This window comes from Chanodichthys erythropterus, chromosome 14, assembly GCF_024489055.1.
Source record: "Chanodichthys erythropterus isolate Z2021 chromosome 14, ASM2448905v1, whole genome shotgun sequence".
NCBI classification, from domain to species: Eukaryota; Metazoa; Chordata; class Actinopteri; order Cypriniformes; family Xenocyprididae; genus Chanodichthys; species Chanodichthys erythropterus.
Window position 1 is genome coordinate 45525622 of NC_090234.1, and position 23832 is coordinate 45549453.

Here is a 23832-nt window from a genome sequence, read left to right on the forward strand (position 1 = left end):
CACTTCGAGGCGTAAGCACGTCTCGTAGACAGTGCACGTGCCGAAGTGATGGTGTTAAGTACCTCGGGGGGTAAGTCACCTAGAACCTCCGCGTCCCGTCCAGGGACCAGACATGGAGTTTCCAGAGGTCTGGACGCGAGTGCCAAAGAGTGCCCCGTCTCTGAGAGAGGAGGTCCTTCCTCAGAGGGATGGGCCAGGGAGGGGCTGTCGCGAGGAGTGAGAGTTCTGGGAACCAGGTCCGGTTGGGCCAGTAAGGCGCAACTAACAAGACCTGCTCCTCGTCCTCCCTGACTTTGCACAGGGTCTGTGCAAGTAGGCTCACTGGGGGAAACGCATATTTGCGCAGGCCCCGGGGCCAGCTGTGAGCCAGTGCGTCTGTCCCGAGTGTTCCCTCGGTCAGAGAGTAAAACAACTGGCAGTGGGAGGTTTCTGGTGAGGCAAACAGGTCTACCTGAGCCTCTCCGAACTCTCTCCAGATCAGCTGAACCACCTGGGGGTGGAGTCGCCACTCTCCGGGCAGCGCAGCTCGTGATAGCTCGTCGGCCACACGGTTGAGCACACCGGGGACATGAATGGCGCGAAGCGACCTCAGATGCTTCCGACTCCACAGGAGGAGATGGCGGGCGAGTTGCGACATGCGACGGGAGCGTAGACCACCTTGGCGGTTGATGTACGCAACGGTCGCAGTGTTGTCCGTACGGACCAGTACATGCTTGTCGCGAAGCAGGCCTTTGAGGCGGCTCAGCGCAAGGCGTACTGCCAGCAACTCGAGGCAATTGATGTGCCAATGCAGATGGGGTCCCGTCCAAACCCCTGAGACTGCATGCCCGTTGTACGTGGCACCCCAGCCGGTGGCAGAAGCATCTGTGAAAACCACAGCATGCCGGGACACTTGTTCTAGGGCACTCCTGCCCGGAGAAACAAAGGGTCCGACCACGGACTGAAGGTTCGGCGGCACTCCTGAGTGATTGGCACCCGGAACGTGCCGCGTTGCCACGCCCATCTCGGGACTCGGCCGTGAAGCCAGTGCTGAAGCGGTCTCATATGAAGCAGCCCGAGCGGTGTTACAGCCGCTGCAGCCGCCATATGCCCCAGGAGCCTCTGAAAAACTTCAGTGGGACCGCTGTCCTGCCATTGAACGTATTCAGGCAGTTCAACACCGACCGAGCACGTTCCTCTGTGAGGCGTGCTACCCGTTCGACCGAATCCAACTCCATACCGAGAAAAGAGATCCTCTGCACTGGGGCGAGTTTGCTCTTCTCCCAGTTGACCTGAAGCCCCAACTGGCTGAGGTGCCTGAGCACTAAGTCCCTGTGTTCGCACAACTGATCCCGAGACTGTGCTAGAATGAGCCAGTCGTCCAGGTAGTTGAGAATGCGAACACCCTGTTCTCTCATGGGAACAAGGGCTCCCTCCACGACTTTCGTGAAGACGCGGGGAGACAGGGGCCAGCCTGAAGGGTAGGACTTTGTACTGATATGCTCGACCCTCGTGTAGGAATGGCCTGTGTCACGGAAGAATCGAAACATGAAAGTACGCGTCCTTCAGGTCGATCGCTGCAAACCAATCTCGGGGACGGATGCACTCGAAAATGCGTTTCTGCGTAAGCATTTTGAACGGTAGCTTGTGAAGGCTCCGATTCAAAACTCGCAGGTCCAAGATCGGTCGTAACCCGCCGCTTTTCTTGGGTACAATGAAGTAGGGGCTGTAGAACCCTGACCTCAAATCGGCTGGAGGGACCGGCTCTATCGCGTCCTTCGCCAGTAGGACTGCAATCTCCGCACGCAGAACAGGGGCATCGACATCTTTCACTGAAGTGAAGAGGACGCCCTGAACTTGGGGGGACGCCGGGCGAACTGAATCGCATAGCCGAGCCTGATGGTCCGGAGGAGCCAGCGAGACGGACTGGGGAGCGCTAGCCAGGCTCCCAGAGACCGCACCAGCGGCACCAAGGGGACCACCGGCGTACCCGCCGCGGGGCAGCGAGGTGGAACGCAGGGACGCGGCCCGGGGAGGCTCTCTGTGTGAGGCGGCCCGAAGCGGGGTCACAGTGTGCTGTGCAACACTTACCTGCCTCCACGGGTGGACAGAGGGAGCAGTCGAGGATTTGCTTACCTGCTGCTCGCTGCTGTCCGCTGGCGACAGAAGAGGTGGATGAGAGTGGTGAGGTTCTAGCCCTCCCACTGCTCTCCGAGCCCTCTTCGGACCCGGAGATAAAGGAAACTGCTCTTTTCTTGAAAATTTGGGTACCGCTGGCCGTTGAGCCAGCGGCGGAACAAAAGGAAACAACAAAAGATTCTCCACCCGGCCCTCCTCCGGGGGAAGGAGTGGTGCATTCACCACCTCCTGAAGAGCAGTCCCCTCCATCTCCGGGTCGCCCGTCCTAGGGCCGCTTGGACTTGGCCTTGCCACCCTTCTTCTTGGGGGGGTGGCTGGACGGGCTGGGCGCCCCGCCCGCGACCGGCTCCACGGCGCCGCTTGGATGGAGGCTGCTGCTGCTGGGGCGCGGGAGCGGGGGCGGCTGCAGGGGGGCGCCCTCGGCGACGGGTAGTCTGAGGTGCCGCCGGCGGTGGAGGTGCAGCAGCTGACCGCCTCGGCAGGATGTGACTGATGGCCTCAGACTGCCTTTGTACAGCCGAGAACTGTTGGGCAAAGTTCTCGACCGCGTCGCCGTAAAGGCCGGTCTGGGACACGGGGGAATTAAGAAACCTGACCTTGTCGGTATCCCTCATGTCCGCAAGACACAGCCAGAGATGGCGTTCCTGGACCACCATAGTGGACATCGCACGACCCACTGACCGCGCCGTAACCTTCGTCGCTCGAAGCGCGAGGTCCGTCGCGGCACGAAGTTCCTGGAGAACTTGTGGATCATGACCACCCTCGTGCAGGTCCCTCAGTGCCTTGGCCTGATGGACCTGCAACAACGCCATAGCGTGTAAGGCAGAGGCAGCTTCCCCACAGGCCTGATAAGCCTTGCCGGTAAGATCCGACGAGTACTTACAGGCCCGGGAAGGGAGAGACGGCTCCCCCCGCCAGGTGGAGTTAGGGCACAGTTGCATAGCAACGGCCCGTTCCACAGGGGGTATGCGCGTGTAACCCTTCGCTGCCCCGCCATCAAGGGTGGTGAGGGAGGAGGACCCACCGACACGGTTTCGGGCAGTAAAGGGTGCCGTCCACGTGCCCGTGAGCTCTTCATGCACCTCCGGGAAGAAGGGCACTGGGGTGGGGGGCTGAGAACCAGCCCTGGCCACCCCGAGATACCAGTCATCCAACCTCGAGGGTTCGGGACACGGTGGAGGATTCCACACGAGCCCGACCCTGTTGGCGGCCCGGGAAAGCATAGCCATCATTTCCGGGTCCGTGTCGGGCACAGTTGTCACCCCCGAAGGAGGCAACTGCGCCGACTCATCCTCCCCAGAAGTATCAGGCTCACCCTCCGATGCAGCGATCGACATCCGGTCGTCTGGGGAGCTCCGAAGGAAACGGATGGTACACACCTCTGGGGTGGTCCACCACGCTCCGAGGGCAGCTCTACTGGCTGCGGAGCGCACGAGGGGGAGGGTTCCTAGGGGGTTGGTTCCCCGAAGGAAGCACGCTCACCGTTATCCTCAAGTCACCAGCCCCGCCGCCGCAGCAACCCTCTGAGGAGGATTGGAGCGAGGCGTCGGGACCGGGACTCCACCCCTTTGCAGAAAGTGGAGTCTCGACCGCAACTCCGCGATGGTCATCTTCCCACAATGGGTACATGACTCATCCACAAACGCTGCCTCAGCGTGCCTTAAGCCCAAGCACGCGATACAGCGCTGGTGACCATCCCGAGGCGCCAGGTAACGACCGCATCCAGAAACACACAAGTAGAACGACATCTTTAAAAAGACGCGAACTACTCGTGTTAGCTCTTTCAAGGACTGACTCTTTTAGGTGCTGAAGCACGCAGGGGAATAGCCGCTGCAGCACAGACAGGGAATGTGCAGCCTGTCGTGTGCACTCTCCTTGAAGGCGCTCCTCTTACCAGCTGTAACAACAGCTTTTTAGCGCTCTAGGCGCACCGTTTCACCAGCCGTGAGAACGGCCTTCACGCTGATTACAGCTTTGCTCAATCAAATTAAAGGCAAAAACAAAAACAAAAGGAGAATCGGCCCCGCTGCTGCGCTGTCCGCCTGCACCTCGCAACAAAGAGACGTCTTGAAGAGAGACTCGTTCACCACACTCGCTTTCAGTAGCTGTCTTCATAGAAGGTTTGGCTCCGAAGCGAAAAGCTGAAGATGCAACGCACCTGCTGCTCATTATATACCCGCGCTGCGAGGCGAGCAGCTGATGCATATGATTGCATGCCAATGTGCATTGGCTCGTTTAGTTACACTCGAAGTAGATTGGCCTCTCTAGCGAGATTCCTATTCGTCGGTCTGTCCGACGTACGTCGAACGTGACCGACTGAATGGGAACAATGTTAAGACCAATAAAAGACCACTAAATATGTTGGCATTTTTGGCTTGGCCTTTTTTTTTATATTTTATTTTTTTTTGCCCTGGAGTACATAGTATATCTTCATGTTGCCACCCACATCCTAACCACGAGCACTATTCTTCATCATAATGGTAAAAACTTTAACATAACAGAAGCTCTTTTAAATTTCAAACATAACAACATTAAATATGAACAGGCTTTTCAGTTTAAATAACATACACTATTAAGCTGATGTAATTATCAACAATATTACATCAACATAAAATCAAAATAATGTCTCTAACTTAAAATGTTTAATTAAATTAATACATTAACATTTTAATCATGCAGTTGTGGTAATGTGTTCCTTGAATTACTTTAGAGTGTAGCTACATATTTACAAACAGAATGTGAGGCCACTGTTGCCCTGAGCGATTCATTGACTCAATAAATTGTTTTGTTGTGTTTAGCTGTAATGAATGGAATTTCCTTTGTACTCCCTTAAGAGGCATCATTTATCTCCACAATTGTGTGTCGTATATAGTGTCTATGTGCTTGTGTGTGTTTGTGCAGATGATTTAACTCTAGTGATTATATAATGGTGAGCACTTCCTGTGTAAAGGACAGCATCTGAGGAGTCTCCTGACTGTTTATTTGCATGAACATGTGACCTCAGCAACATATGAACTTGCTGAAGTTATAAAAAAAATAAACATTTTTTTGCATTTATTAATATGACTCAACAAAATGACTTCCAAACAAAGCGTGTGCAGCAGTGTGGCTTGTAAGACATAGTACTCAACTCTTTGACGCTCTGGTACTCTCTGCTGTTGATTATTCTTTATTTTGTCCCACTGACCTCCATTCTTTTTCTCTAACCCAAATATGCTTAATCATTTGCAAGTGTGTTTTGTATGTAGGAAATCCTGCCCCTGAGGTGGTCTGGCTGCATAATGGAAAAGAGATCCAAGAGTCCGAGGATTTCCACTTTGAGAAGAAAGGCTGTCAGTATACTCTCTTCATACAGGAAGTTTTTCCTGAGGACACAGGCACATACACCTGTGAGGTTTGGAATGAAGCCGGAGATGCTCGGACTGAAGCTTCTCTGACTGTACAAGGTACAAACTGCATAACAAAATATTGTCATCTGCAAATGAATACTGCCAGAGCCTTTTATGATAATGTAATAGTTAAATATGGATGTGAATCACAGAGCCTCAGGATGGAGTTCAGCCCTGGTTCATCACTAAAACCAAGTCCTCTACCGCCTCCCTGGGTCAACACGCTCTGCTCTCTTGTGCCATCGCTGGTGACCCCTTCCCAGAATTCTTCTGGATGAAGGATGGTCAGGTAATATCTGGAGGTGGTGACTTTGAGATCCTACAGAAAGAAGATGTTGTCTCACTGCTCATCAGGAAAGTGAAGGCACATCATGCTGGAAACTATGAGATCCATCTCAAGTAAGAGTTTTTACACTTGATTAAAAAAAAATGACTAAACCATTCTTTATACGTTGACTATACTATTGAGTTTACATTTACTATATTTATGGTTAGATATTTGAATATGAGCATACCTAACATAGTTGTCAGTACTCAAGATGCTTTATTTCACTTAAAAACAATGATATTTAAAAAAGGTTTTAAGGATTATAGATTTCCTTTTTTTTTTTTTTTTTCTAAGGTGAACAATATGGATTTATTTTGTTGATTCTTTCTAAATGGAAAACAATTTCAATCTCCCTAATAGTTTCATGTGAAAAGATGTGAAAATGACACTTCACCACTTGACACTTTTTTTACATTGTGTCATTATTTTTATGAAATTATCAAATATCCTCTTCATATTCGAATGACCATAACATATTGAATGAAACAAAAAATAATAAAATAATATAACTATGAAAATATGAATATTATTTTAAATGTAACTATTTAAATGATGATGTATTGATACATCACAGTAATGTTTGTCGCAATTTAATTGTTTATTTTTTTTATTTTTTTTTATGAAATATGTTTTCATGGGATCCACACATTTAAGTACATATATGGCGACAGTTCTGTCATATTAGGAAAGGTTGTTTTTAGTTCCTCATTTACTTTTTCAATTCTGCAGTTTACAATAAGTGAACTTCAGCGTTCATAAATCTTCTGTTGCTCTCAGGAATAAAGTAGGAGAGTGCAGGTCAGTGGCCACTCTGCACATCAGCGAGGACCCCATGTTGTCTGGCGACGATTCACATAAGCAGTACGTTTTCCTTCTATTCTTGCTCTCCTCTACCCCAAAGCTATATTTACAGCCCTTGCCCCTTAACCCCTGCACTAAATCTACATAATATCTCTATATAGCCAAATGCTTTGTTTATGCTTCCTCACTCAGCTGTGCTGTTGTCTAAAGAGGAGTGTGGGTTAGTCTAGGGGCCCCTCTCTGGTCTCATTTCCCTATAAGGCTTCTGAAGTCATCTCTGATGCAACTCTGTCCTGTTGAACTAACTCTCCCCTTGATTAAGCTGCTCTCCAGTGTGGGCTGAGCTAGCTGGGGCTTTAAACATCTCTGTATTTTTTTCCCACTCTTCCTGTGGCAGCCGAGGGGTGGAGAGGACTGCGCCAGGCAGGGGAGGACATCCAGAGACTCCCAGCCCTGCAACGTCGTGCTCTGAGCCACTCTGGGAACACATCAGTCGGACAGATCAGGAAGAAGAGGAGGGGTGCGCCACCCGTGGGCTTCTCAAACGCCGTGTAGAGACAAAGGAGCATCGGGAAGACCAAATCCGACAACAGGAGGCCGAACAGGTCGACTTCCGAACTGTGCTCGGCCGCAAGGTCACCACCAAGAGCGTCTCTGAGGAAGACCTGAAGGAGATCACAGCTGAGCAGATGGACTTCAGGGGGAACCTCCAACGGCAGATCAAGCCCAAGACGCAGACGGAAGAGGAACGCAAAGTCAACTCTCCACAACAGGTGGACTTCAGAGCAGTGCTGGGAAAGAAAGGAACCCAAGGCCCAAAACCTGGTCCTGGATCCTTAGTGAAAACACAACCCAACAAAAATGAAGCTGTTGACTTCAGATCGGTGTTAGGCAACAAGAAAAAACAGCCAAGCCAGGACAGGAATGGAGAAAGCCAAGGTGATAAAGACACCAGAGAAAAGGAAAATGATGTGAATTGTGTGGATGGAGGGATAAAAGAGAAAACAAAGGCAGTTGGGAAAAAAGAGCCCGTTTTTACACAGAAACTGAGTGACGTGACGGTATCGGATGGGGAACGTTTGCATCTACAGTGCCAACTTTCATCTGAGTCTCCCGCAAAAGTGACATGGACGCTTGATGGAAAACTCATCAAACCATCCAAATTCATCGTTATTGCTAACGAGGGTTAGTGTTGCATTTTCAATTTAAAATTACCCAGTAAGAGGACTAATTTGGTGCAATCTACCGTAAATAAAAGCATTTATCAGGGGCTCTATTACGTTTTATGCATATGTATATGTTTCAAGCATCAGCAGACCAAAGGTTATACATTATACATTTTATACAAGAGTTCTCTAAACAAAAAGTTAATATTGAGTACCTGACATTACAGACAGTTGACTTTTGGTCCACTAACGAAAATTGTTCCAAATGAAGCCAATGTTGGACCAACTTTGTGTTCTGCTGAGAAACACAGTGGTTGGCCACTTATTCAATCAGACAAGAGGACCAGAAGTAACTGTTACATAATTGTTATTAAACAGTGGTCACATGACACTTTGGTATCAGCCGGCAGGAATGTGACTCGATGAGGGTTTATTCAAGATGTTTCATGATGCGTTAGGGCTATCAGTACAGAGATCTGCAGTGAAAAGTATTGGGAAGGTGTGCAGTAAGGGATGTATCTCTGTGGCTTGGCCACCTGTGTCCTTAATTGCATGCTAATGTCTTTTGAGAGGGTATATGTTTCACAAAGACTTCATCTGACCAAAGTATATCACTGTAGTGACAGACAAGTTAAACTGTGTACTTGAAGAATATCTGATTGAATATGCATGTATGGTTTGCAGGAATATTCTAGGTTAAAGTATCATAGACGTCCATTGTAAGACCACAACTGCTTTTATGATCAAGCAACAAGTCCAAATGATTTCTGTGTGTAATTGACAGCATGCAGATGCTGTCAGTATAGATTAACCCTCTGAGTGTAACTGTTTAATGTGTGTGTGTGTGTGTGTGAGCAGGTGGTCAGTGCTCTCTGTCCATTGATAAAGCTCTACCTGAGGATGAAGGACAATATGTGTGCAGGGCAGAGACCAACGAGGGACAGACAGAATGTTCCTGTATGGTCCTAGTGGACGGTGAGTATATCTTTTTACCTGCCCGTACAATAAATGAGTTTGCAGAACGCTTTTCCTGTATCTACTCTATGAAACTCAATAGGCTCTCTGAGAGATGAGATGAGGCGATCTGTAACCATATGTGTCAAGAGTGTAGTTTTTTCCAATGTTTATTGATTTTTTTTTTTTTTTTTTTCCTTTTCAAATTCAAAGTTTTGAATTGTACAACACAAACAATTATCTCCCTCTCTACTAGTCTACTATGTCAAAACACTGGGTTCTTTGAGAATATTATGGTTTGAGTCTGTCTGTTTTGGGCTGGGCAGTATGTCTCTCTCCCTAGAGTCTCTGCCTGTGTTTTGCAGCTTCCGGTAATTACTGACCAGATCAGGCTGCGTTGCATCCCTTGCATGTCCTAAGATCTCCTCGTTTCGCTTTGTAGGATATGTCTTTACAGCTGTCTCTAAATCTCTTTGACCTGCATAACATGTTTTGACAATCATCTCTGGATCTCTGTTTGACTTTACAGATCATGTCCCAATGACCATCTCTAAATTTCTGTGTCCTGCTTTGCTGGACATGTCCCTGCTGTCCTGATTAAAGAACATGTATCTTTCTCTCTGTTCTGCTTTCCAGGACATGTCTTTACAACCATTTATGGATCTCTCTTTTCCACTTTAGAGGATGTGTTTAGCTGTCTTTGGATGTATTTATCCTACTTAACAAGACATGTCAATAAAGCCCATTCCTAGATCTCTCTGCCAAGTTTTACAAGACGTGTCCTGACAGCCATCTCTAGATCTCTCTGTCTTGCTTTACAGGACATCCTCCCACAACCATCTCTAGATCCATTTGTCCAGGGTAATATATTCTAACAGCGATCTCTGTTTCTGTTCTGCTTTACAGGACGTCTCAACAGTCATCACTAGATCACTAGATTTCTCTGTCTTAACTAATGAACATGTCCCTACAGATCATTCTGTGTGACTTTCTGTTTTACTTTCTAGGACATGTCCTTACAGTTGTTCATAACAATTGTGTCCCCCTGTACAAGACTTGACTCTACAGTCATCTCTGTCCTGCTTAACAGGACATGTCAAATGTGTTATATATAATTTCCCTTTCATCCACTGTAGATTTCTAGATTTCTGTTTAATGCTTTGCAGAACATATCCCTGCAGTTGTCTCTAGATCACTCCATCCCAACTAAAAGATGTGTCCCTGCAGCTATGTATTTCTATATTTTCTGGTTTCCAGGACATTACAGTCTTTAGAGCTGTTCATGAATCTCTCTGTCCCAATTTAAAGGATGTGTTCCATAAGCCGTGTCCAGATTTCACAATCCTGCTTTACTGGTCATGTCCTTACAGTATCTAGATATTTCTGTCCTGCTTTACGGGACATGTCCCCACAGCCATCTTTAGATATCTCTTTCTCTTATTTTACAGAACAAGTAATTACAGCTGACTCTCTTTCCTGCTTAACGGTGACAAAAGAGTGACAACTTCACCAGGAAAAAATATTATTTTTAATGGTGGCATGTTAGTATTATTTAAGTGCTTTAATGCTATCATTTACTTGTATAAACATCTAATACAGCTTCTTCTAAAGTGGTTTCTGCTATTTTTACTGCTAAATTCCACTTTTTAACCTCTTTGACCTTTGTCTTGGTCTTGGCAATAAGTGGCAGTAACAGAATGGTAATGAACTCATAAAATAATTAATTAGCTTAGATATTTTGGGAACTTTTTTTTAGTGTGCATAAGTCGAAGAGAAGGCATAAAATGCTGATTTCATGACGGTCATTCTAATTTTGCTCTCTCTATGTCTTTCTGTATTCTTTCTGACTGTCTGTTCAGATCCCAATGTCTCCACACCAGCTGATAAGCGGAGCAGGAAGCCCTCTACCCCAACCACAGAGAGTGAGTTTCCAAAATATGTACTTCCTTTTTTATATCCCAATATGGAGTGGCGTGGGAGATGTGAACCTTTCCCACTGCAGTGTACACACGCACACACTTTTAGGTTGCTTGTAGCTTTTGTAGACAATATCACTAGGGATATGTCACTAAGAATAATTACTTATTAAATTACTTTGTTCCATTTAGAAGTGAAAAAGAAAGAAAGAAAGAAAGAAAGAAAGAAAGAAAGAAAGAAAGAAAGAAAGAAAGAAAGAAAGAAAGAAAGAAAGAAAGAAAGAAAGAAAGAAAGAAAGAAAGAAAGAAAGGTCACTGATGTAAAGGCTAACAGGAAGCACTCCATTTGATTTCTGATAAGGTTAAATGGAGTGAAATGTGCAATTTTCTGCAAAGTTGTTCAATTGTTAGAGATTATGTTTAGTAGGTTGCTACTTTTTGCTGTAAATATATCTTGCTTAAAATCAGATTAAAAATACAAACAAAGACGTCCATCTGCATGTAGCCTAGTTCATATATGTCTGTAGTGAAGTCAGTTAGTTAGTAGTAGTCAGTTTTCCACTCTGTATCTGGATAAATTTGTAAAATAATGTTTTAAGCTGGACAATTATTGTTAAAGATTTAGTCATTGCACTATTTTCTGTTGTTGCCATATGATCTTTAGTTTTGCATAGTCCAGAAGTTGTAGTATAGTATGAGATTGTATAGAGGAACTAGTATAGGAGCATAGTACAGGATGAACCCTAGAGGAGGTTCACTGTTGAAACAGTTGTTCACTTCTCACACTCTTCATCAGATGAGTTGTTTGACAAGGCTTCTGGAGAGCTGACTTTGACTGATTTTTAATGTTAAACAGCTCAATGAGCAAGAAGGAGAATGAGGTTGAGCAAAAAGCATGTTTTAGAGCGATAAAGAGAGAATATAAGAAGATTTCTGACAGTAGAGCGAGAGAGATCATGACTCTTACTGCATGACTGCTTGGCAAAACCCACTTGGATTTCCATGTATGGGCTCAGTCAAGACTCTCTTTCTCACTCTCCGGACCATGAGGAGTGTTGTATGAGTTTTCTAACATCAATGTTTTTAACATGCCTGACATTCTTCAGAATGTTTTGTGAGGCTTTTGTATACTAGCGGATCTACTTTTCGCCTACTCTTTTAGCAAACTGTTATGTTTTGAACTGTATGCTGTATCTTTAGAAATGGCTGAAACTGAGGCTGTTGAAACTGTTGATGTGTGCACTCATCTCTTTAAGAAAACTGTCCCATATGTCTTTCTTTATTCTTAAAAGAAATGAGAAGTGAGAATTTTGTGTGACAGTGAGATATTTAAAAAGGTTCTCTCAAAGGTTACAGGAAAATTCTGCTGAGAAAGTGGTTGTAAAAAAAGGAAATCACTCTTCCATGATATTATCTGTGATTTCACATGCAAGCCATGTGAAAGGCCCTTTAGGTTTTTGTGTTGTAACATGCGCTATAAAGTCAAAGTCTATCAGAATAATTTGTGAGCATGTTTGGCTGGCACACTTGAGTTGGTGTAAATGCACCTGCTGTCTAGTGTTTCAAATCAGTTACTTATGACATTTCATTTGGGGTAATATGCTGTCTTATAAAATAGCTGCCTGTGTAGACAGTAGACAATGGGAAGCGCACTAGATTTGGAACACAGCTACGATGAGCCCTAATTCCCCTGCTTTAATATGAACTATAATGTCACAGAGTTAATCTTTAGTCTTTGAGTCAAGTTTGATGCTTGTTTCAGAGATGCAGTGGATTTTACTCATTTATTATGATACTATATTCAAAATGAAGAAATGTGTCCAAGTTATCTGGGTATTTTGTGCTGAGTTGCCTCTGTCTTGAAAAGAGAATACACAAGTTAGATGCCAATTGGTGAAATGGATCTGTTTAAACAATACTACTAAGTTTTGCCTTATCTGAGAATTTATGAGAACGTTTATACAATTCCTGCATGCATTTGTGTTATAATGCACATGCAGTTGTTGTGCATGGACCTGCGCAACCAGATTCCACAAAGCAGAGATGCGACAGTGCATTTGTGGCAGCACTGAACAGATGCAAATATGCTTTTAATGTACATGCACATTTCCTCTTGTCCACATGTGAACTTCAACAAGGCTGACAATAGAAGATTGAGAGTGATTTTGGGGCAAATTAAGGTTTAGGCAAGTCCTCCGTTATAGGGGTTACAATGAGTCATTGAGTTGTTTGCAGTCATGGAAAATCTGTGATTAAAAATCATGAAGCTATAAAAATAAGCAGTGGTGTCTTGGATGATGGAAAATTCTAACCTCCAAAGCACCTCTGAATCGCTGGTGGAAATTGAACCCAATTGGTGTCCTAAAGGACCTAGTGCTTTCATGACCAGTTCAGAAACAACCACTGCAATTTACGTCATAATGGCTTATATTTGTATCTCTATTTTATTAGTTGTGCTTGTTAAGGAAAGCATCACTGTTAGCGATGAAACTTTAACCTAACTAAATATTAAACTTTGCCATGTAACACCCCGTCTCGCCCTGTATGTGCTACCATAGAATATGGTACAGTGTGTACAAATACTTTGGCATGCATCAAATTCAGTCATTCTGTAGAAAAAAAAATAGAGAAACTTTTTTTTTTGTTTGTTATTGTTTGCTGTTAGCTAGTCCTGCAGCAAAGTTCTTCTGAAACCCTCCACCTCCCCCAGCTCCACCTGCCTGGATCTGCTACGAGATTTATGTATGTATGATTTTCTGGGTTTATTCTGTTGCTACACACATCTTTACAGCGCAACACTCTGCTTTGTATTGGTATTTTTTGGTTGTCATGAAGGACAAACATTAGATATAGTTGACATTTTATCTATACTGGGGGTGTTGTTTAAAGTGAAGAAAAAAAACAAAAACAAAAAAAAACAAATCATGGTTTCCACAGTTCCATATTAACTTCTATATGAAGAAAAAATTACTATTTTTTCCACAAACCTGTCAACTCAAAAGTAAAATATAACTGCAAAATACTCTCTTGTGAAAAAGAAATGTGCTCAATTGTAATGAGTGTGCACTTGTAGTGTACAAATCTTAAAAGCATATTTACAAAATAAATAAATAATAATTATAATACAATGTAGCTAAATGAAATAAAAGGACACTTATATTGTGCATAAATTATGTAATTGTGCTGAATTATTCATTCTTGTGATATCATTAGTTCTCTTTCGAATAGGAACTCGCACTGCATCCCCTAGAGGACACTTTGGGGAATGCCCCAGGCAAGACCGGTGTCTGAAATGAATATGGAAACACAGCAATGAACTTGACATTGGCCGGCGACAGCCTATAACGTACTACTGGTGTGACCGTGAGTATAAAAGGGCATCTGTAGAGCACGTCATCAGCTTTTTGTCTTCAGGAGCCGCCTGTCTAAGTGTGTGTGAAGATATCGATGTCAGAGCAGAGGCACCCACTGTGATGAGTCATGGTGGGGAAGCTCTGCTCTGTCTTGGTTCTTTTCTTGAGGAATAAGAATCGAACTTCTGCGTCTCACGGTTATGACATTGCGTTTGCTGAGGCAGCGCGATGATTCAGATCGATTAAATGTGCAAATAAGCATTTAAATAGTTTGTTCCTTCCTGCCCTCGCTACATCACGGGCGAGGATACACAGGATTTGTGCTTGGTGTATTTGGGAGTGGACAATGCACAGTCAGCTCTCGAGCATTGAGAGAGATTACCACTTTGTAAGCTCCGCCCCCACCTGTCACTCTTCGAGGAGGGTGATCAGGCCCGCAAAATAACGCTCGCGAATGGATATCATGGGGAGGTTAGAGATGTGCCTTTCATCCAGACCGTGCTCACTTGTCTGGTCGATCTTTGGCTGCATTTAACTGCATTTTGAAGAATTAAATGAAAGATACTTATCTGACTTTGAGGAGTTAGATTTATGTATTAATTCAGCTTCTTCAACTGCTGTGAATTTAAACACTGTTTATAGGAATATGGGCAGTACCGCGTTTGGCGTTCCCATATCCTACATGCGTTTTTAGTGTAGAGTGGGATTATCCCCTGTACCTAATACTGCACTATAGAATACAACTGAAGAAGAGTGGGCTATTCTGATGCTTGCGTCCCACTTCTTCAACTGTTGTAGTGTAGGGATTTAAATATTATTTAAAAGTGTATGTGCAGTACCCCTTCTGGCATTCCCACTTCTTATAATCTATTAGGCAATAGTACAGAGTGGCTTTCCTCTGTATTGTGCTTAGATCTGCGCACATCCCACTTCTGTGATTCTTCTGTGCTTTGTGTGTGTACATTGGTTATTAGGAAGATGGGTAGTATCGCTTCTCGCATTCCCACTTCTTTTAATATGTTGCGCAGTAGTGGAGAGCAGCTTCCGCTCTGTATTGTGCTTAAGAATGTGAGATCTTCATAATGTTATGATTTTGATACTGTTTTTAAGAAGATGGGCAGTATCGCTTCTCACGTTCCCACTTCTTATAATGTGTTGCGCAGTAGTGCAGAGCGGCGTCCCCTCTGTATTACACTTAAAGCTGTGAGATGTATTTGAAGACGTTCGGTTGTTCCGCGGCTCGCATCCCACTTCTTCAGCTGTGATCCTCACAGTACTATGAATTGTAGGTTGGTTATATAGAAGATGGGCAGTATCGCTTCTTGCGTTCCCGCTTCTTTTAATCTGTTTCGCAACTACACAGAGTTGCTTTCCCCCTGTGTTGCGCTTAAGATTGTGAGATGTAAATGGAAAAGATGGGCTATTTGACTGCTCACGTCCCACTTGTTCAGCTGTGATCCTCCCAATTTTATGATTTTGTATACTGTTTTTAAGAAGATGGGCAGTATCGCCTCTCACATTCCCACTTCTTATAATTTGTTGCGCAATAGTGCAGAATGGCTTCCCCTCTGTATTGCGCTTAAAGCTGTGAGTTGTATATGAAGAAGTTGGCTATTCCGCGGTTCGCATCCCACTTCTTCAGCCATTATCCTCACAGTACTATGAATTGTACACTGTTCAAAAAAATTAAAGGAATGCTTTTTAATCAGAGAATAGCATCAAGTCAGTTGAACTCCTGAGATATTGATCTGGTCAGTTAAGTAGCAGAGGGGGTTGTTAATCAGTTTCAGCTGCTTTGGTTTGAAATTAACAACAGGTGCACTAAATGAGCAACAATGAGACGACCCCCAAAACAGGAATGGTACAGGTGGAGGCCACTGACATTTTTTCCCCTACTCATCTTTTCTGACTGTTTTTCACTAGTTTTGCATTTGGCAAGGGTCAGTGTCACTATTGGTAGCATGAGGCTATGCCTGGACCCTACAGAGGTTGTACAGGCAGTCCAGCTCCTCCAGGATGACACATCAATACGTGCCATTGCCAGAAGGTTTGCTGTGTCTCCCAGCACAGTCTCAAGAGCTTGGAGGAGATTCCAGGAGACAGGTAGTTACTCTAGGAGAGCTGGACAGGGCTGTAGAAGGTCCTTAACCCATCAGCAGGACCGGTATCTGCTCCTTTGTGCAAGGAGGAAACGGATGAGCACTGCTAGAGCCCTACAAAATGACCTCCAGTAGGCCACTGGTGTGAATGTCTCTGACCAAACAATCAGAAACAGACTTCATGAGGGTGGCCTGAGGGCCTGATGTCCTCTAGTGAGCCCTGTGCTCACTGCCCGGCACCGTGGAGCACGATTGGCATTTACCATTGAACATCAGAATTGGCAGGTCCACCACTGGCACCCTGTGTTTTTCAGATGAGAGCAGGTTCACCCTGAGGCACATGTGACAGTCGTGAAAGTGTCTGGAGAATCCGTGGAGAACATTATGCTGCCTGTAACGTCGTTCAGCATGACCGGTTTAGTGGTGGGTCAGTGATGGTCTAGGGAGGCATATCGATGGAGGCACGCACAGACCTCTAAAAGGCTAGACAATGGCACCCTGACTGCCATTAGGTATCAGGATGAAATCCTTGGACCCATTGTCAGACCCTACGCTGGTGCAGTGGGTCCTAGTGCTTTCGGTGGGTCATTTTTTCTCTTCGATTTTTGGGGTGTCTTTGAATTCAGTCCTCTGTATTTGTGTTAGGAAGATGGGCAGAATCGCTTTTCACACTCTCACTTCTTATAATCTGTTTCGCAACTACACAGAGTGGCCTTCCCTCTGTGTTGCGCTTAAGACTGTGAGATGTAATGGAGGAGATGGGCTATTCTGCAGCTTGGGTCCCAATCCTTCAGCTGTGATCCACACAGTATTATGTTGGTTGGTTATGAAGAAGATGGGCAGTATCGCTTCTTGCGTTCCCACTTCTTATTACATGTTGTGCAATATTGCAGAGCAGCCTCCCCTCTGTATTGCGATTAAGAATGTGAGATCTATGTGAAGATCGTGGGCTATTCCGTGACTCGCATCCCACTTGTTCAGCTGTGATCCTCTAAATGTTATGATTTTGTATGCTGTTTTTAAGAAGATGGGCATTCCCATTTCTTATAATGGGTTGCGCAATAGTGCATCGTGCCTCTGTATTGCGCTTAAAGCTGTGAGATGTATATGAAGAAAAGGTGGGCTATTCCGTGGTTCGCATCCCAATTTTCCAGCTGTTATCCTCTCAGTACTATGAATTGTATGATAGTTATATAGAAGATGGCCAGTATCGCTTCTCGTGTTCCCGCTTCTTATATATGTTATGCAATAGTACGGAGAGGCTTTCCCTCTGTATTGCACTTAAGACTGTGGGACGTATGTGAAGAAAATTGGCTATTCTGCGACTCGTGTCCCACTTCTTCAGCTGTGATCCTCACAATGTTATTATTTTGTAAACTGTTTTTAAGAAGATCGGCAGTATCGCGTCTCGTGTGCCCACTACTTGTAACAGTTATGCAGTACTACAGAGTGCTTTACCTCTGCAATGCTTAGGAGGCTCTTAGAACATTTCATTTTGATATTCCCTTAAAGGTGGGGTATCCATTTTTTCAACTACACTGTTGGACATTGTTGATATTTGAAATCAACCCAAACAAACCCACCCCTCTCTTCATTGCTCCGCCTCCAAAACTCACACTCCAATTCTAACCACCTTGCTCCCAGTCAGTCTCGAACCCTGGTCCGTAAGTTAGGATAGTAAGAACTGACACTTCATTTACTTTGCTGTGAATAAATTGTGCTGATTCTAGACATTAAACTCTTTCCCCTTTTCATGTCTTCCAGTCTGTCTTATTTTATACATTAAACACAAGTTCTAATTTCTATGATGTCTCCATACAGTATGTCAACATGCAGATGTTTCAGTGATTACACTCATTCACTTGCTTTTTTAGATCATTTATAGCATGATGAAGCAATTTTAAAGAGAGCAACAGTGATCTGTTTCCTGTTTTCTGTGTTTTTCTTTTTGTCTGTCTGGTTATTTTCTGCAGTGGCTGACAGTGTGAAGTGGTGTTATATTAGATGATTTGTTGAAGCAGTGGAGGGCAGAGATTATCTGTTTTCTAAGTGTCTTCAGGTTGTCAGGCCTTTAAACAGATACGTTTGATCCTGTGGCCCACACTATGTAGACTAAACATTATGAAACCTGGAAGTGGGATGTCCTGTGTGTGTCTGTGTGATGTTTCAGGGGTATCCTAAAGCATTTGCTCTGCCTTTGTCTTTACTCACTTGTTCTGTATTTGTCTAATAAACCCGAGATTCACTTTTATGTTCAAAGAGTATGCTTTCTTACCAAGGCAAGCTCAAATAAAGGCTGGTTCATCCCCCCCACCGCCCCCCTTTTTTTTTTAATTTGTATGTTTGCATATGTGCATATTACATTATGTTCCCAACATTTCTAATTTAACAGCCGATGTGATACTTTTGGAAATGTTGCAGTGTCTGGCATAAGAACCTGCTTTAATACTGCGGTAATAATTAAATACTGTTTAATACTGAGTAGGCCTGACAGTAAATATTGAGTTGATTAGGCTACTAACTTAAAATTACCATAAACTCAGGCATGCAGAATATGTAAGAACTTTTTTTTTTTTTTTTCACTGGAATTTCTTGGAAAGCATTTTGTTGATTGTTGGCTGAACAATCAACCCCAGGAGAAATACAGTGTTACCTTTAGTTTTTTTGTGTATTAGATTACCAATGATGTTTTTGTTGTTAATAATGTAAAAATACAAACAGACTAATTACTGTCAATCACCTAGTTTCGCTTTCCTTTCTGTAGACACAAACATTTGTTCACAGATGCCACTTGGTTTGATATTTTGTATCTAATGCAATGAAATGTAGACATTTTTATGTGTGACTTTAGTGTCCAACATGTGCTAAAACTACACTTTACATAAAATACATAAGGATACTCATGATTATGTTGCCTCAACAGCCCTAACATTTCACAGTCTTCCTAAATAGCAGGTTGTAACGATCGTGCATGAGACTTAATTTGGGGTTGAAGGTTCTATATATGTGTTGCTACTACAATTGATTTATAATGAAAGTAAAGTTATGAAGATCTGATCAGCTTTATTATAATCTCTTTTTATAAGCTCAGCTTGAGATGAGTTTTGTCCAAATTTTAGGGATTCAGGTGAAAGCTCAAGTCCAATTTAAGCCAGAAACAGAAATAGAAATAGGTTTGTGTTGGAAAGAGGATGTTTTCATTTCCACAACTACGGAGAAAAATAGAGAGGAATGAGAGAATGGCCTCTTAGAGAGGGATGAGATTGGAATGTCTTACAACCGACAGAAAAACTCCTCAGAAGTTTGACATTGCTTCATATCAGAATAGCTTCATTGCCATTGCTGCTCTAGGCTTGTGTTTATTGGCTTTGCCATCACATTGTTTCTTGACAGAGATCAGATGTAAAATAAATAGTGGCAAAAGCTATTTCCTGGATTCTTGTTCAGGATATTTTTAGTATGACCAAAAAAGGCAAAGAGCAAAGAACCTTAGCAGCTGATCTCTCCTAGTACATCCAGAGAAAAACATCTCTCCTTCCCTCTCATTCTGCCCTCCCTTTTACCATTTTGTAAACAGGAGAGTGCATGTTAAATGTGTGGTCCTGGTATTCCCTACATTATGGGGACCAAATGTCCCCACAAGTATAGTAATACCAGAAAGTTTTCTGTGAAGGGTAGTTTTAGGGGTTGATAAACCTGAAGGTATATTAAATTTGCAATATTAACTAAACCCTCTTGGTGTAAAATAAGTAAATAAGTAAAGGATAACGTACAACCAGCCAATCAATAACAAATACAATAACAATAAAAAAAAAATCAATAAAAATAGCAATTGAATTTGATTTTTGCACAGCTACAGTATGCATACAATCACTTGCATGGGAAAATTTGAATGTATTGGGCTGATATTTTATGATCAGTTCTCTGGACTGAAATTGTATGTTGAGCCCATTTTATCTGTGCTATCTGAAAGTGATGTGATATCTGATCTGTGTTTATTTCTTGTGTCATTCACTTCAGGTGAGGCCAAAATAAAGAAACCCCCACCCAAAACACTGGCTAAACAAGGTAGGATCAAATCAGTCATCATCTGCATGATTTAAAGATACATTTTGTGTTAAATAGTATACAACTTAAGCTATTTTGTTACATGCTGTTGATTACAACAGATAATACATTTGTCTCTCAGTTTGTACAACCAAATAAAATAGTTTATATGGTTTAGTAATTCACTAACAATGGAAGTCTAACAGGCTGTTTTGAATGTATAAGTTTAACCTTGGACCAAAATTAAGACTTTCTGGGCCCTATTTTAACGATCTAAGCGCATAGTCTAAAGTGCACAACGCAAGTGCACTTAGGACGTGTCCGAATCCACTTTTGCAAGTTTAAAATGGTCAGCGCGCCCGGCACATGGTCTAAAAGGGTTATCCCTATTCTCTTAATGAGTCATGGGTGTGTTTTAGGCATAAAGTGCAATAAATCAATCAGAGTCTCATCTCCTATTTACATGGCGCAATTTGCAAGCGGAAAAACTGAACGCTTCTTCAGATCTACGGGGGGAAAAAAAAGGATTCCACCAAAGCATTTTTATCTTTATGCACACAATAATAATCTTTTACATTGTAATCCTTTTATTTTTAATATTTGGCATGTTTGTGTGCCCTGTGCATGTAATAAGCAGAGTGTATGCATGTTGTGCACCTGTCTATAGGTGCATATGTCTAACGCGCCCTACGAAATAACAAAAAAAAAAGTCATTTTCAGTTGCCTCAAAATAGCAACATACCAACAATGCACCTGAACACCTCATTTTCAGACCAGCAGCGAACAGATAGGCGCAAATGCATTTGCTATTTAAACAACGTGGCGCAGGACTTGAAAATGATAACTGCGTCAGGCTGAAACTAGCAAAAACATTTGTGTTGTGCCTGGGGCCGCATTGTACTGAGTGTATGATGGGGCCTTGTTTTTTTATGTGGTGACACGTAGTATGCTTTTCTCATTAATCCACCCCATTAAGCCTTTTTTATTATTCATTTTTCATGGTAAACAAAATATATATTTTTCATAAAATAATGAAAGTACAATATAATGGCTATTAAAGGTACAATATGTAAAATTTTTGCAGTAAAATATCCAAAAACCACTAAGCTAGTGTTATATATTTTGTCCAGTTTATTACTAACAATATCTCTAATGTTTTCAACTACTTGTAAATCATGAGAAAATTCCCATTCTAAACAGTGACACGGGGCAATGCAGTCGCCTGTCAATGACGTCAGTTACCTTTGTTACCGCCTTTACTGACGTAGAAACCACATGACAACAGTGCCGTTGACAAATGCGGAAGTAGAGTCTAGCGTCTAGCGTCCAGCAAACCACTAGCTCGCTTCAAGCAGTTCCTTATTTACTTCTTGCACGTTTTATGGTGGATTGTGTTACTTATTTATGGAACATAATTACTGTTTACCATCTGCCGCTGGTTCTGTCGACAAGGACAACTCCCGTAAACTCATGACCGGTAAAGGGGAAGCGGCGCCGGCGGCTGTGTCATAATAAAAGTCCCGCTGCTCGTGAGGCGTGTGTTGATCAATCGCTCCAGCTCCTCGTTCAGCTCCCGCAACACTCGGTCCTGCTCTGCTTCATACTACAGTAACGTTAATAATCGCATCCACGAACATGAGTTCTTCCAGACTCCCATCCCTATTCTTTTGCACCGTCCGTTGAGTTAGAGACCACATGTCCCAAGTTTCCGCTCTAAAACTTGGCGTCATCAAACTACGCCTTTGTTTTGAATAGGCTTCTAGCGACCTCTAGCGGAAAAAATCACAAATTGTACCTTTAAGAAATATTGGTAACTCTTTACAATACAGTTTCATTTGTTAACAATAGCCATCTACATTATACTTTCCATGGGCAAAATGAGCAAAAAGTTTATTTTGGACATTTTGGTGAGCATGCGATGAATGTAAATGAAACTGCACTGAAACTAATCCACTGGTTAGCAAAGTTATCCGATCAAATCCAATGGTGAGCCAAAGTCAAATGAGTTTTTTGTTGCAAATTGAGGGATTTATTCAGTTAATGTGTTTTCATCGTAGTTTATACACGGTCTTATCGGATAAAAAAAAAATTATGTGCATTTTTAGAATTTATGTGCATCTTGGAATTTCCATAAAGCTTTTTTTTAAATGCAATATCATATATCATCTAGCACAGTAGTCCCATGTAAACATGCAAGTTCAGTAACAAAAATACTAGCTACACTTTTCTGCAAATTATTTAAATGTTGTCCTGGATAAGTCCTTTAAGCATTTAAATTTAGTATTTGTGTATATAAGTAATGTAAAAAAAAAAAAAAAAAAAAAAGATTTTAATATATTATGTATTGCTGCACAAGTGATTTGGTTTTTCATGAGGAACACAGGTGGTCTACTGGGAGTATGATCATCACTACAGAACATTCATCAAATCTCACTGCTATGCTTTAGTTTTTCTACAAAGCCTGCAGTGCATTTTCAATAAATTTCTAACGGCTTTGCAAGCAAATAGATCTTCATCGATCAATGGAGCCTAAATTCTGTGTATAATGTGATTGTGTGTGTCAGGTGCTCCTCCTCAGATCCTGCAGTTTCCTGATGATATGAAGATCTTGGCAGGCCAGGAGGTCAGTCTGCTGTGTAAGTTCACTGGAGCGCTGCCCATCAGCTGCACCTGGCTCAAGTTCCGCAAACCAGTAAGAATAATTTCACTTTTAACATGTGTAGAAACCTGAGAGAGAGACTCCTAAATGTTTTATTCTTTAACTTAACAGATGGCACATAAATTCACTCACCAGTCCCTTTTAAATGCTTTAAACATTAAGTTGTTTTTGCTATTTAATACGGTTTTGGGATTGGGAGTTGCTATGATGCACAAAAATGTGCTCTAAGTAGGCAGATCATAGCTTTTCCAAAACAGCCAATGACCAAACATTGCAAGCACTGGCACTCTGTACACAACACACACACATACTTGCATATGTGGTTTATGGGGACTCTCCATAGACATAATGGTTTTTATACTGTACAAACAGTATATTTTATCCCCTATACACTACCCCTACCCCTAACTGTCTGCGTTTTTTGAATTTCAAGTATGTTTAGTATGTTTTTTTTAAGCCATTTGATTTATAAGGACACAGAAAGTGTCAAACAAACAAACACACAAAATCTTTTTATTAATACCTTTTCAGTTAGTTTACTTTCCATTTGAAGTTGTTTAAACTGAACACTTGAAGTAGCCTACGCCTGAAACAAGCACCCGTGTTCATGTTGGTTGTCCACATCCTCTCTCCCTCAGATTCAGGAAGGTCAGGGCATCTCAGTATTAAGCACAGACAGCAGCAGTCAGCTGACCATCACAGAAGGACAGCAGGAGCACTGCGGCTGCTACACCATCGAGATCAAGAACAGCTATGGCATGAGACAGGCCGCCCTCAACCTCACTATAGTCGGTAAGTGTGAACACTAGTGAACATAGGGAAAACTGAACACAGAGTATGGCAAAAAAGGCAGGTTATAAAGCATTTTAGAAAGTAAAAATATTTATAGATGACTGTACTATATACCAGATATAAAGCTAAAAAATAATGTTGTATGAACAAATTATTTTAAATGCTCTGAAAAAATCTACAGAGAGGCTTGGAAATTTGAGTCTGGAAAAG

General features: G+C 42.9%; 1 protein-coding gene across 2 annotated transcripts in view; it reads left to right on the forward strand.

The window, feature by feature from the left end:
- The window catches only part of mylka (myosin, light chain kinase a), a 119217-nt gene that overhangs the window by 81303 nt on the left and 14082 nt on the right, over positions 1-23832 (forward strand). For both annotated transcript variants that reach the window (XM_067409665.1, XM_067409664.1), the window contains exons 13-21: positions 5367-5564; positions 5660-5906; positions 6613-6696; positions 7034-7821; positions 8661-8777; positions 10616-10678; positions 20145-20192; positions 22736-22863; positions 23469-23622. In XM_067409665.1, coding sequence (XP_067265766.1) covers positions 5367-5564; positions 5660-5906; positions 6613-6696; positions 7034-7821; positions 8661-8777; positions 10616-10678; positions 20145-20192; positions 22736-22863; positions 23469-23622 — 1827 coding nt within the window. The remainder of the gene's footprint in view (positions 1-5366; positions 5565-5659; positions 5907-6612; positions 6697-7033; positions 7822-8660; positions 8778-10615; positions 10679-20144; positions 20193-22735; positions 22864-23468; positions 23623-23832) is intronic.